Raw genomic sequence first — 15,238 nt, forward strand, 5'->3', positions numbered from 1 at the left:
TAATACGTTGCATGGACTCACTCTGTGTGCAATAATAGTGTTTAACATGATGTTTGAGTAACTACCTCATCTCTGTACCCCACACATACAACTATCTGTAAGGTCCCTCAGTCGAGCAGTGAATTTCAAACACAGATTCAACCACAAAGACCAGGGAGGTTTTCCAATGCCTCACAAAGAGCACCTATTGGTAGATGGGTAAAAATAATTAAAAAAAGACATTGAATATCCCTTTGAGCATGGTGAAGTTACTAATTACTCTTTGGATGGTGAATCAATACACCCAGTCACTACAAAGATACAGGCGTCCTTCCTAACTCAGTAGCTGGAGAGGAAGGAAACCACACAGGAATTTCACTTTGAGGCCAATGGTGACTTTTTAAATTGGAACTGACAGTGTTTTAACTACTTTGCAGATATGAAACAGACAATCACAATATCAGTCAAAAATATAAAATTCCCAGTTTTATGCTACAAAACCAACTTTATAAGAGGTTTTAAAAATGGGTTCTATGTGACTCAACGTTCCATGACGTACAGTAAGACGTTGGCAGAATAGATGGATGCAGTTAAACACATGATTCATATAGTTCACAATAAATTTCTTGGTAGTCCAAATAGCAGGTTGTAAATCCCAGCTGGCCTGGAACATCGTCTGCTGCCTCCAATCAAAATGCACTGTTTCACTTCCAATGACTCAATATTCTGGACAAAAACGGACGACTGTAACTAAGGCTGGGAACGTCAATACAATCTATATACAATCGAACTAGCAAGAGCAATGATCACAAGTCAGTCATAACGTGGCTAATAGGCTAGCGTATCTATTTATGTAGGTCTTTATTGAGCTAAAACGCTAGCTAGCTGCTGGGAGGATGGCATGACATTGGAGGAGTGGGTGAGTAACCAACTTTTCCTCTCATATTGTTTTTTTGTGGCTGCAGCTAGAAATGCAGGTGTCATTTAGTTAGCTAGGCAAGAAATGTGAATAACTTTGCTAGCTAGCTGTGCTAAACTTGAACGGCTGTTATCCACAGTCAGCATATCTCATAGATGTCAATCAAATGTATTTGGCATCGATCAAATGGGTGATTTGAGGCAGGCAAGTTCCCATTCAGTTGTCAAAACGTGGGTTGGGACAGAAGCATGCAGGGTAGCCTAGTGGTTAGAGGCAGGCAGCCTAGTGGTTAGAGGCAGGCAGGCAGCCTAGTGGTTAGAGGCAGGCAGGCAGCCTAGTGGTTAGAGGCAGGCAGGCAGCCTAGTGGTTAGAGGCAGGCAGGCAGCCTAGTGGTTAGAGGCAGGCAGGCAGCCTAGTGGTTAGAGGCAGGCAGGCAGCCTAGTGGTTAGAGGCAGGCAGGCAGCCTAGTGGTTAGAGGCAGGCAGGCAGCCTAGTGGTTAGAGGCAGGCAGGCAGCCTAGTGGTTAGAGGCAGGCAGGCAGCCTAGTGGTTAGAGGCAGGCAGGCAGCCTAGTGGTTAGAGGCAGGCAGGTAGCCTAGTGGTTAGAGCGTTGGGCCAGTAACCGAAAGGTTGCTAGATCAAATCCCCGAGCTGACAAGGTACAAATCTGTCGTTCTGCCCCTGAACAAGGCAGTTAACCCACTGTTCCTAGGCCGTCATTGTAAATAAGAATTTGTTCTTAACTGACTTGCCAAGTTAAATAAAGGTTAGATAAATAAATATGCATGCAGGCTACTCTTCCCCATCGTTTATCAGTGCAACTTGCTGAAAAGGTTTCAGCCTGTTTATCTAATGTTCCTTCGTTACATTTTAGCTCATTTTGCTCTGGCAAGCATTAGTTGTTGATATTATGGATGTGCATAACTGAGGGAGAAAGAGTCTACCTTTTCATGGTTGTTGATGTGTATAACTGAGGGAGAGAGAGCCTACCTTTTCATGGTTGTTGATGTGTATAACTGAGGGAGAGAGAGCCTACCTTTTCATGGTTGTTGATGTGTATAACTGAGGGAGAGAGAGAGCCTGCCTTTTCATGGTTGTTGATGTGTATAACTGAGGGAGAGAGAGCCTACCTTTTCATGGTTGTTGATGTGTATAACTGAGGGAGGGAGAGAGAGAGCCTACCTTTTCATGGTTGTTGATGTATATAACTGAGGGAGAGAGAGAGTCTACATTTTCATGGTTGTTGATGTGTATAACTGAGGGAGAGAGAGAGTCTACCTTTTCATGGTTGTTGATGTGTATAACTGAGGGAGAGAGAGAGTCTACCTTTTCATCGTTGTTTGATATGTATAACTGAGGGAGAGAGAGAGTCTACCTTTTCATGGTTGTTGATGTGTATAACTGAGGGAGAGAGAGAGTCTACCTTTTGATGGTTGTTGATGTGTATAACTGAGGGAGAGAGAGAGTCTACCTTTTCATCGTTGTTTGATATGTATAACTGAGGGAGCGAGAGAGTCTACCTTTTCATGGTTGTTGATGTGTATAACTGAGGGAGAGAGAGAGTCTACCTTTTCATCGTTGTTTGATATGTATAACTGAGGGAGAGAGAGAGTCTACCTTTTCATGGTTGTTGATGTGTATAACTGAGGGAGAGAGAGAGTCTACCTTTTGATGGTTGTTGATGTGTATAACTGAGGGAGAGAGAGAGTCTTCCTTTTCATGGTTATTGATGTGTATAACTGAGGGAGAGAGAGAGTCTACCTTTTCATGGTTGTTGATGTGTATAACTGAGGGAGGGAGAGAGCCTACCTTTTCATGGTTGTTGATGTGTATAACTGAGGGAGGGAGAGAGCCTACCTTTTCATGGTTGTTGATGTGTATAACTGAGGGAGGGAGAGAGCCTACCTTTTCATGGTTGTTGATGTGTATAACTGAGGGAGAGAGACCTACCTTTTCATGGTTGTTGATGTGTATAACTGAGGGAGGGGGAGAGAGAGCCTACCTTTTCATGGTTGTTGATGTGTATAACTGAGGGAGAAAGACCTACCTTTTCATGTTTGTTGATGTGTATAACTGAGGGAGGGAGAGAGAGCCTACCTTTTCATGGTTGTTGATGTGTATAACTGAGGGAGGGAGAGAGAGAGTCTACCTTTTCATGGTTGTTGATGTGTATAACTGAGGGAGAGAGAGTCTACCTTTTAATGGTTATTGATGTGTATAACTGAGGGAGAGAGAGAGAGTCTACCTTTTAATGGTTATTGATGTGTATAACTGAGGGAGAGAGAGAGAGTCTACCTTTTTCATGGTTGTTTGATCAGTAGGACTAAGTTCTCAAATGTTTACTTGATCACCAGCAGTATGTGGACACCCCTTGAAATGAGTGGATTTGGCTATTTCAGCCACACCCGTTGCTGAGAAGTGCATAATCAATGCTTGGAGTTTGTCAGAATTTGTGAGTTTTTGTTTGTCCACCCGCCTCTTGAGGATTGACCACTAGTTCTCAATGGGATTAAGGCGTGGGGAGTTTCCTGGCCATGGACCCAAAATATTGATATTTTGTTCTTCGAGCCACTTAGTTATCACTTTTGCCTTATGGCTCCATCATGCTGGAAAAGGCATTGTTCATCACCAAACTGTTCCTGGATGGTTGGGAGAAGTTGCTCTCGGAGGATGTGTTGGTACCATTCTTTATTCATTGCTGTGTTTTTAGGCAAAATTGTGAGTGAACCCACTCCCTTGGCTGAGAAGCACATGACAGACTTTCTTGGGCGCCCTGAAGCCTTCTTCACAACAATTGAACCGCTCTCCTTGAAGTTCTTGATGATCCGATAAATGGTTGATTTAGGTGCAATCGTACTGGCAGCAATATCCTTGCTCGTGAAGCCCTTTTTGTGCAAAGCAATGATGACGGCACGTGTTTCCTTGCAGTTAACAATGATTCCCAGCACCACCCTCCTTTTGAAGCTTCCAGTCTGTTATTCGAACTCAATCAGCATGACAGAGTGATCTCCAGCCTTGTCCTCGTCAACAGTCACACCTGTGTTAATGAGAGAATCACTGACATGTCAGCTGGTCCTTTTGTGGCAGGGCTGAAATGCAGTGGAAATGTTTTTTTGGGGATTCAGTTCATTTGCATGGCGAAGAGGGACTTTGCAATTTATTGCAATTCATCTGATCACTCTTCATAACATTCTGGAGTATATGCAAACTGACATCATACAAACTGAGGCAGCAGACTTTGTGAAAATTAATATTTGTGTCTTTCTCAAAAATGTTGGCTATGACTGTACACTCTGATGTTCTGTGGTGGTCGCTGCAGCAGGGAGGAGAGCAAGACAGCGGGTGCTAGTCAGTCACTCACTGTCATTTTTTTAACATGGCGCAGCAAATGTGATCCCGGCAAAATTAAATCAATTGTGGTCGCACTCCCTCTAGTCATTTGTGTGTTTTTTATAATTATTTCATCAAATAGTGCTTAAAGCATCAGACCAGCTCAGTGAATATAGTTGATTTAATTAAAACACATAGGATGTCTATATAGGAGACGGCCCTACTGCGGTGTCCATTAATTGTCCAAACTCTGTCTGTCTCTCTCTGTGTCTCAATCTCTCTCCTCTCTCTCTCTCTTCTCACTCTCTGTCTCTCTCCGTGACAGACGGTGTGGATGGTAAGCAGGCGAGGCGTACCAACTCCTCCACGCCACTGGGGGAGCTGTTTGACCACGGCCTGGACAGCTGGGCCTGTGTGTTCTTCGTGGCCACCGTCTACTCCATATTTGGGCGTGGCCCAAGCGGTGTGGGCGTGGCCACGTTGTACTACATCCTGTGGGTGGTCCTATTCTCATTCATCCTGTCTCACTGGGAGAAATACAACACAGGAATCCTCTTCCTGCCCTGGGGCTATGACATCAGCCAAGTGGTGAGTAGGAGACACTGTACCTCATCCTTCTGGCTTCTCTCAATTCAATTCAAGGGGCTTTATTGGCAGGGGAAACATATGTTAACATTGCCGAATCAAGTGAAGTAGATAATAAACAAAAGTGAAATGAACAATAAAAATGAACAGTAAACAGTCTGGTTAAGGGGGTGTTGTTGTCTGGATAAGGGGGTGTTGTTGTGTTGTCTGGGTCTGGTTAAGGGGGTGTTGTTGTGCTGGACTGTTGTCTGGGTCTGGTTGAGGGGGTGTTGTTGTGTTGTCTGGTTGAGGGGGTGTTGTTGTGCTGGACTGTTGGCTCGTCTGGGGGGGTTATATAATGAAGAGGTCTGGGGGTTATACACTGCTCAAAAAAATAAAGGGAACACTTAAACAACGCAATGTAACTTCAAGTCAATCACACTTCTGTGAAATCAAACTGTCCACTTAGGAAGCAACACTGATTGACAATACATTTCACATGCTGTTGTGCAAATGGAATAGACAACAGGTGGAAATTATAGGCAATTAGCAAGACACCCCCAATAAAGGAGTGGTTCTGCAGGTGGGGACCACAGACCACTTCTCAGTTCCTATGCTTCCTGGCTGATGTTTTGGTCACTTTTGAATGCTGGCGGTGCTTTCACTCTAGTGGTAGCATGAGACGGAGTCTACAACCCACACAAGTGGCTCAGGTAGTGCAGCTCATCCAGGATGGCACATCAATGCGAGCTGTGGCAAGAAGGTTTGCTGTGTCTGTCAGCGTAGTGTCCAGAGCATGGAGGCGCTACCAGGAGACAGGCCAGTACATCAGGAGACGTGGAGGAGGCCGTAGGAGGGCAACAACCCAGCAGCAGGACCGCTACCTCCGCCTTTGTGCAAGGAGGAGCAGGAGAAGCACTGCCAGAGCCCTGCAAAATGACCTCCAGCAGGCCACAAATGTGCATGTGTCTGCTCAAACGGTCAGAAACAGACTCCACGAGGGTGGTATGAGGGCCCGACGTCCACAGGTGGGGGTTGTGCTTACAGCCCAACACCGTGCAGGACGTTTGGCATTTGCCAGAGAACACCAAGATTGGCAAATTCGCCACTGGCGCCCTGTGCTCTTCACAGATGAAAGCAGGTTCACACTGAGCACGTGACAGACGTGACAGAGTCTGGAGACGCCGTGGAGAACGTTCTGCTGCCTGCAACATCCTCCAGCATGACCGGTTTGGCGGTGGGTCAGTCATGGTGTGGGGTGGCATTTCTTTGGGAGGCCGCACAGCCCTCCATGTGCTCGCCAGAGGTAGCCTGACTGCCATTAGGTACCGAGATGAGATCCTCAGACCCATTGTGAGACCATATGCTGGTGCGGTGGCCCTGGGTTCCTCCTAATGCAAGACAATGCTAGACCTCATGTGGCTGGAGTGTGTCAGCAGTTTCTGCAAGAGGAAGGCATTGATGCTATGGACTGGCCCGCCCGTTCCCCAGACCTGAATCCAATTGAGCACATCTGGGACATCATGTCTCGCTCCATCCACCAACGCCACGTTGCACCACAGACTGTCCAGGAGTTGGCGGATGCTTTTGTCCAGGTCTGGGAGGAGATCCCTCAGGAGACCATTCGCCACCTCATCAGGAGCATGCCCAGGCGTTGTAGGGAGGTCATACAGGCACGTGGAGGCCACACACACTACTGAGCCTAATTTTGACTTGTTTTAAGGACATTACATCAAAGTTGGATCAGCCTGTGGTGTGGTTTTCCACTTTAATATTGAGTGTGACTCCAAATCCAGACCTCCATGGGTTGATAAATTGGATTTCCATTGATTATTTTTGTCATTTTGTTGTCAGCACATTCAACTATGTAAAGAAAAAAGTATTTAATAAGATTATTTCTTTCATTCAGATCTAGGATGTGATGTGTTTAAGTGTTCCCTTTATTTTTTTGAGCATTATATAATGAAGAGGTCTGTGGGGTTATATAATGAAGAGGTCTGTGGGGTTATATAATGAAGAGGTCTGTGGGGTTATATAATGAAGAGGTCTGTGGGGTTATATAATGAAGAGGTCTGTGGGGTTATATAATGAAGAGGTCTGTGGGGTTATATAATGAAGAGGTCTGTGGGGTTATATAATGAAGAGGTCTGTGGGGTTATATAATGAAGAGGTCTGTGGGGTTATATAATGAAGAGGTCTGGGGGGTTATATAATGAAGAGGTCTGGGGGGTTATATAATGAAGAGGTCTGGGGGGTTATATAATGAAGAGGTCTGGGGGTTATATCTGGGGGGGTTATATAATGAAGAGGTCTGTGGGGGTATATAATGAAGAGGTCTGTGGGGTTATATAATGAAGAGGTCTGTGGGGTTATATAATGAAGAGGTCTGTGGCGGGTTATATAATGAAGAGGTCTGTGGCGGGTTATATAATGAAGAGGTCTGTGGCGGGTTATATAATGAAGAGGCCGGTGGGGTTATATAATGAAGAGGCCTGTGGGGTTATATAATGAAGAGGCCTGTGGGGTTATATAATGAAGAGGTCTGTGGCGGGTTATATAATGAAGAGGTCTGTGGCGGGTTATATAATGAAGAGGTCTGTGGCGGGTTATATAATGAAGAGGTCTGTGGCGGCTTATATAATGAAGAGGTCGGTGGGGTCGGAGGCCGGGGGTTATATAACGAAGAGGCCTGTGGGGTTATATAATGAAGAGGTCTGTGGGGCGGCTTATATAATGAAGAGGTCTGTGGGGCGGCTTATATAATGAAGAGGTCTGTGGGGCGTTATATAATGAAGAGGTCTGTGGGGCGTTATATAATGAAGAGGTCTGGTCTGACCCGCTCGCGGTGGGGGGTGTCTTTCTCAAGGGAGTGCTTCTCCTGCTGAGCTAATTCTTTGATTAGGTGAAAGTCCAGCTGAAACTGTTTGGGGGGTTGCCCTGTACCAATACTGTTCTAGACTTATATTAGCTGACAGAGTCCTCGTTGTCTACTATCCTGAGTTTCCACTCCTCGTTAACACCACTTCTCTTAACAGAGGGGTAGTGTGTTAATATAGCACTGTGCCAGGGGATGGTCTGGTTAATATAGGACTGTGTCATGCCAGGGGATGGTCTGGTTAATATAGCACTGTGCCATGCCAGGGGATGGTCTGGTTAATATAGCACTGTGCCATGCCAGGGGATGGTCTGGTTAATATAGCACTGTGCCAGGGGATGGTCTGGTTAATATAACACTGTGCCAGGGGATGGTCTGGTTAATATAACACTGTGCCAGGGGATGATCTGGTTAATATAGCATTGTGCCATGCCTGGGGATGGTCTGGTTCATATAGCACTGTGCCATGCCAGGGGATGGTCTGGTTAATATAGCACTGTGCCATGCCAGGGGATGGTCTGGTTAATATAGCACTGTGCCATGCCAGGGGATGTTCTGGTTAATATAGCACTGTGCCATGCCAGGGGATGGTCTGGTTAATATAGCACTGTGCCATGCCAGGGGATGGTCTGGTTAATATAGCACTGTGCCATGCCAGGGGATGGTCTGGTTAATATAGCACTGTGCCATGCCAGGGGATGGTCTGGTTAATATAGCACTGTGTCATGCCAGGGGATGGTCTGGTTAATATAGCACTGCTGTCATGCCAGGGGATGGTCTGGTTAATATAGCACTGTGCCATGGGATGGTCTGGTTAATATAGCACTGTGCCAGGGGATGGTCTGGTTAATATAACACTGTGCCATGCCAGGGGATGGTCTGGTTAATATAGCACTGTCATGCCAAGGGATGGTCTGGTTAATATAGCACTGTGCCATGCCAGGGGATGGTCTGGTTAATATAGCACTGTGCCATGCCAGGGGATGGTCTGGTTAATATAGCACTGTGTCATGCCAGGGGATGGTCTGGTTAATATAGCACTGTGCCATGCCAGGGGATGGTCTGGTTAATATAGCACTGTGCCATGCCAGGGGATGGTCTGGTTAATATAGCACTGTGCCATGCCAGGGGATGGTCTGGTTAATAAAGCAATGTGCCAGGGGATGGTCTGGTTAGTATAGCACTGTGTCATGCCAGTGGATGGTCTGGTTAATATAGCACTGTGCCAGGGGATGGTCTGGTTAATATAGCGCTGTGCCAGGGGATGGTCTGGTTAATATAGCACTGTGCCAGGGGATGGTCTGGTTAATATAGCACTGTGCCAGGGAATGTTCTGGTTAATATAGCACTGTGGTATGCCAGGGGATGGTCAGGTTAATATAGCACTGTGCCATGCCAGGGGATGGTCAGGTTAATATAGCACTGTGCCATGCCAGGGGATGGTCTGGTTAATATAGCACTGTGCCATGCCAGGGGATGGTCTGGTTAATATAGCACTGTGCCATGCCAGGGGATGGTCTGGTTAATATAGCACTGTGCCATGCCAGGGGATGGTCTGGTTAATATAGCACTGTGCCATGGGATGGTCTGGTTAATATAGCACTGTGCCAGGGGATGGTCTGGTTAATATAGCACTGTGCCATGCCAGGGGATGGTCTGGTTAATATAGCACTGTCATGCCAGGGGATGGTCTGGTTAATATAGCACTGTGCCATGCCAGGGGATGGTCTGGTTAATATAGCACTGTGCCATGCCAGGGGATGGTCTGGTTAATATAGCACTGTGCCAGTGGATGGTCTGGTTAATATAGCACTGTGTCATGCCAGGGGATGGTCTGGTTAATATAGCACTGTGCCAGGGGATGGTCTGGTTAATATAGCACTTTGCCATGCCAGGGGATGGTCTGGTTAATATAGCACTGTGCCATGCCAGGGGATGGTCTGGTTAATATAGCACTGTGCCAGTGGATGGTCTGGTTAATATAGCACTGTGCCAGGGGATGGTCTGGTTAATATAGCACTGTGCCAGGGGATGGTCTGGTTAATATAGCACTGTGCCATGCCAGGGGATGGTCTGGTTAATATAGCACTGTGCCATGCCAGGGGATGGTCTGGTTAATATAGCACTGTGCCATGCCAGGGGATGGTCTGGTTAATATAGCACTGTGCCATGCCAGGGGATGGTCTGGTTAATATAGCACTGTGCCATGCCAGGGGATGGTCTGGTTAATATAGCACTGTGCCATGCCAGGGGATGGTCTGGTTAATATAGCACTGTGCCATGCCAGGGGATGGTCTGGTTAATATAGCACTGTGCCATGCCAGGGGATGGTCTGGTTAATATAGCACTGTGCCATGCCAGGGGATGGTCTGGTTAATATAGCACTGTGCCATGCCAGGGGATGGTCTGGTTAATATAGCACTGTGCCATGCCAGGGGATGGTCTGGTTAATATAGCACTGTGCCATGCCAGGGGATGGTCTGGTTAATATAGCACTGTGTCATGCCATGGGATGGTCTGGTTAATATAGCACTGTGCCATGCCAGGGGATGGTCTGGTTAATATAGCACTGTGTCATGCCATGGGATGGTCTGGTTAATATAGCACTGTGTCATGCCAGGGGATGGTCTGGTTAATATAGCACTGTGTCATGCCAGGGGATGGTCTGGTTAATATAGCACTGTGCCAGGGGATGGTCTGGTTAATATAGCACTGTGCCAGGGGATGGTCTGGTTAATATAGCACTGTGCCATGCCAGGGGATGGTCTGGTTAATATAGCACTGTGCCAGGGGATGGTCTGGTTAATATAGCACTGTGCCAGGGGATGGTCTGGTTAATATAGCACTGTGCCAGTGGATGGTCTGGTTAATATAGCACTGTGCCAGGGGATGGTCTGGTTAATATAGCACTGTGCCAGGGGATGGTCTGGTTAATATAGCACTGTGCCATGCCAGGGGATGGTCTGGTTAATATAGCACTGTGCCATGCCAGGGGATGATCTGGTTAATATAGCACTGTGCCATGCCAGGGGATGGTCTGGTTAATATAGCACTGTGCCAGTGGATGGTCTGGTTAATATAGCACTGTGCAAGTGGATGGTCTGGTTAATATAGCACTGTGTCATGCCAGGGGATGGTCTGGTTAATATAGCACTGTGCCAGGGGATGGTCTGGTTAATATAGCACTGTGCCATGCCAGGGGATGGTCTGGTTAATATAGCACTGTCATGCCAGGGGATGGTCTGGTTAATATAGCACTGTGCCAGTGGATGGTCTGGTTAATATAGCACTGTCATGCCAGGGGATGGTCTGGTTAATATAGCACTGTGCCAGTGGATGGTCTGGTTAATATAGCACTGTGCCAGGGGATGGTCTGGTTAATATAGCACTGTGCCAGGGGATGGTCTGGTTAATATAGCACTGTGCCATGCCAGGGGATGGTCTGGTTAATATAGCACTGTGCCAGGGGATGGTCTGGTTAATATAGCACTGTGCCAGGGGATGGTCTGGTTAATATAGCACTGTGCCAGTGGATGGTCTGGTTAATATAGCACTGTGCCATGCCAGGGGATGGTCTGGTTAATATAGCACTGTGCCAGTGGATGGTCTGGTTAATATAGCACTGTGCCATGCCAGGGGATGGTCTGGTTAATATAGCACTGTGCCAGGGGATGGTCTGGTTAATATAGCACTGTGCCAGGGGATGGTCTGGTTAATATAGCACTGTGCCAGTGGATGGTCTGGTTAATATAGCACTGTGCCAGGGGATGGTCTGGTTAATATAGCACTGTGCCAGGGGATGGTCTGGTTAATATAGCACTGTGCCAGTGGATGGTCTGGTTAATATAGCACTGTGCCAGGGGATGGTCTGGTTAATATAGCACTGTGCCAGGGGATGGTCTGGTTAATATAGCACTGTGCCATGCCAGGAGATGGTCTGGTTAATATAGCACTGTGCCAGGGGATGGTCTGGTTAATATAGCACTGTGCCATGCCAGGGGATGGTCTGGTTAATATAGCACTGTGCCATGCCAGGGGATGGTCTGGTTAATATAGCACTGTGCCAGGGGATGGTCTGGTTAATATAGCACTGTGCCAGTGGATGGTCTGGTTAATATAGCACTGTGCCATGCCAGGGGATGGTCTGGTTAATATAGCACTGTGCCATGCCAGGGGATGGTCTGGTTAATATAGCACTGTGCCATGCCAGGGGATGGTCTGGTTAATATAGCACTGTGCCATGCCAGGGGATGGTCTGGTTAATATAGCACTGTGCCAGGGGATGGTCTGGTTAATATAGCACTGTCATGCCAGGGGATGGTCTGGTTAATATAGCACTGTGCCAGTGGATGGTCTGGTTAATATAGCACTGTGCCATGCCAGGGGATGGTCTGGTTAATATAGCACTGTGCCATGCCAGGGATGGTCTGGTTAATATAGCACTGTGCCATGCCAGGGGATGGTCTGGTTAATATAGCACTGTGCCATGCCAGGGGATGGTCTGGTTAATATAGCACTGTGCCATGCCAGGGGATGGTCTGGTTAATATAGCACTGTGTCATGCCATGGGATGGTCTGGTTAATATAGCACTGTGCCATGCCAGGGGATGGTCTGGTTAATATAGCACTGTGTCATGCCATGGGATGGTCTGGTTAATATAGCACTGTGTCATGCCAGGGGATGGTCTGGTTAATATAGCACTGTGCCAGGGGATGGTCTGGTTAATATAGCACTGTGCCAGGGGATGGTCTGGTTAATATAGCACTGTGCCAGGGGATGGTCTGGTTAATATAGCACTGTGCCATGCCAGGGGATGGTCTGGTTAATATAGCACTGTGCCAGGGGATGGTCTGGTTAATATAGCACTGTGCCAGGGGATGGTCTGGTTAATATAGCACTGTGCCAGTGGATGGTCTGGTTAATATAGCACTGTGCCAGGGGATGGTCTGGTTAATATAGCACTGTGCCATGCCAGGGGATGGTCTGGTTAATATAGCACTGTGCCATGCCAGGGGATGATCTGGTTAATATAGCACTGTGCCATGCCAGGGGATGGTCTGGTTAATATAGCACTGTGCCAGTGGATGGTCTGGTTAATATAGCACTGTGCAAGTGGATGGTCTGGTTAATATAGCACTGTGTCATGCCAGGGGATGGTCTGGTTAATATAGCACTGTGCCAGGGGATGGTCTGGTTAATATAGCACTGTGCCATGCCAGGGGATGGTCTGGTTAATATAGCACTTTGTCATGCCAGGGGATGGTCTGGTTAATATAGCACTGTCCATGCCAGGGGATGGTCTGGTTAATATAGCACTGTGCCAGTGGATGGTCTGGTTAATATAGCACTGTCATGCCAGGGGATGGTCTGGTTAATATAGCACTGTGCCAGTGGATGGTCTGGTTAATATAGCACTGTGCCAGGGGATGGTCTGGTTAATATAGCACTGTGCCAGGGGATGGTCTGGTTAATATAGCACTGTGCCATGCCAGGGGATGGTCTGGTTAATATAGCACTGTGCCAGGGGATGGTCTGGTTAATATAGCACTGTGCCAGGGGATGGTCTGGTTAATATAGCACTGTGCCAGTGGATGGTCTGGTTAATATAGCACTGTGCCATGCCAGGGGATGGTCTGGTTAATATAGCACTGTGCCAGTGGATGGTCTGGTTAATATAGCACTGTGTCATGCCAGGGGATGGTCTGGTTAATATAGTACTTTGTCATGCCAGGGGATGGTCTGGTTAATATAGCACTGTGCCAGGGGATGGTCTGGTTAATATAGCACTGTGCCAGTGGATGGTCTGGTTAATATAGCACTGTGCCAGGGGATGGTCTGGTTAATATAGCACTGTGCCAGTGGATGGTCTGGTTAATATAGCACTGTGCCAGGGGATGGTCTGGTTAATATAGCACTGTGCCAGGGGATGGTCTGGTTAATATAGCACTGTGCCATGCCAGGAGATGGTCTGGTTAATATAGCACTGTGCCAGGGGATGGTCTGGTTAATATAGCACTGTGCCAGGGGATGGTCTGGTTAATATAGCACTGTGCCATGCCAGGGGATGGTCTGGTTAATATAGCACTGTGCCAGGGGATGGTCTGGTTAATATAGCACTGTGCCAGGGGATGGTCTGGTTAATATAGCACTGTGCCAGTGGATGGTCTGGTTAATATAGCACTGTGCCATGCCAGGGGATGGTCTGGTTAATATAGCACTGTGCCATGCCAGGGGATGGTCTGGTTAATATAGCACTGTGCCATGCCAGGGGATGGTCTGGTTAATATAGCACTGTGCCATGCCAGGGGATGGTCTGGTTAATATAGCACTGTGCCAGGGGATGGTCTGGTTAATATAGCACTGTCATGCCAGGGGATGGTCTGGTTAATATAGCACTGTGCCAGTGGATGGTCTGGTTAATATAGCACTGTGCCAGGGGATGGTCTGGTTAATATAGCACTGTGCCAGGGGATGGTCTGGTTAATATAGCACTGTGCCATGCCAGGGGATGGTCTGGTTAATATAGCACTGTGCCATGCCAGGGGATGGTCTGGTTAATATAGCACTGTGCCAATGGATGGTCTGGTTAATATAGGACTGTGTCATGCCATGGGATGGTCTGGTTAATATAGCACTGTGCCAGGGGATGGTCTGGTTAATATAGCACTTTGCCATGCCAGGGGATGGTCTGGTTAATATAGCACTGTGCCAGGGGATGGTCTGGTTAATATAGCACTTTGCCATGCCAGGGGATGGTCTGGTTAATATAGCACTGTGCCATGCCAGGGGATGGTCTGGTTAATATAGCACTGTGCCATGCCAGGGGATGGTCTGGTTAATATAGCACTGTGCCAGTGGATGGTCTGGTTAATATAGCACTGTGCCAGGGGATGGTCTGGTTAATATAGCACTGTGCCATGCCAGGGGATGGTCTGGTTAATATAGCACTGTGCCATGCCAGGGGATGGTCTGGTTAATATAGCACTGTGCCATGCCAGGGGATGGTCTGGTTAATATAGCACTGTGCCATGCCAGGGGATGGTCTGGTTAATATAGCACTGTGCCATGCCAGGGGATGGTCTGGTTAATATAGCACTGTGCCAGTGGATGGTCTGGTTAATATAGCACTGTGCCAGGGGATGGTCTGGTTAATATAGCACTGTGCCAGGGGATGGTCTGGTTAATATAGCACTTTGCCATGCCAGGGGATGGTCTGGTTAATATAGCACTGTGCCATGCCAGGGGATGGTCTGGTTAATATAGCACTGTGCCATGCCAGGGGATGGTCTGGTTAATATAGCACTGTGCCATGCCAGGGGATGGTCTGGTTAATATAGCACTGTGCCAGGGGATGGTCTGGTTAATATAGCACTGTGCCATGCCAGGGGATGGTCTGGTTAATATAGCACTGTGCCATGCCAGGGGATGGTCTGGTTAATATAGCACTGTGCCATGCCAGGGGATGGTCTGGTTAATATAGCACTGTGCCATGCCAGGGGATGGTCTGGTTAATATAGCACTGTGCCATGCCAGGGGATGGTCTGGTTAATATAGCACTGTGCCATGCCAGG

At 47.5% G+C, this 15,238-nt stretch overlaps 1 protein-coding gene across 3 annotated transcripts in view; it reads left to right on the forward strand.

The window, feature by feature from the left end:
* The window catches only part of selenoi (selenoprotein I), a 100,877-nt gene that overhangs the window by 19,911 nt on the left and 65,728 nt on the right, over positions 1-15,238 (forward strand). For all 3 annotated transcript variants that reach the window (XM_045695485.1, XM_045695483.1, XM_045695484.1), the window contains one exon: positions 4,553-4,815. In XM_045695485.1, coding sequence (XP_045551441.1) covers positions 4,553-4,815 — 263 coding nt within the window. The remainder of the gene's footprint in view (positions 1-4,552; positions 4,816-15,238) is intronic.

Source organism: Salmo salar, chromosome 15 (assembly GCF_965601325.2).
Source record: "Salmo salar chromosome 15, fSalSal1, whole genome shotgun sequence".
NCBI lineage: Eukaryota > Metazoa > Chordata > Actinopteri > Salmoniformes > Salmonidae > Salmo > Salmo salar.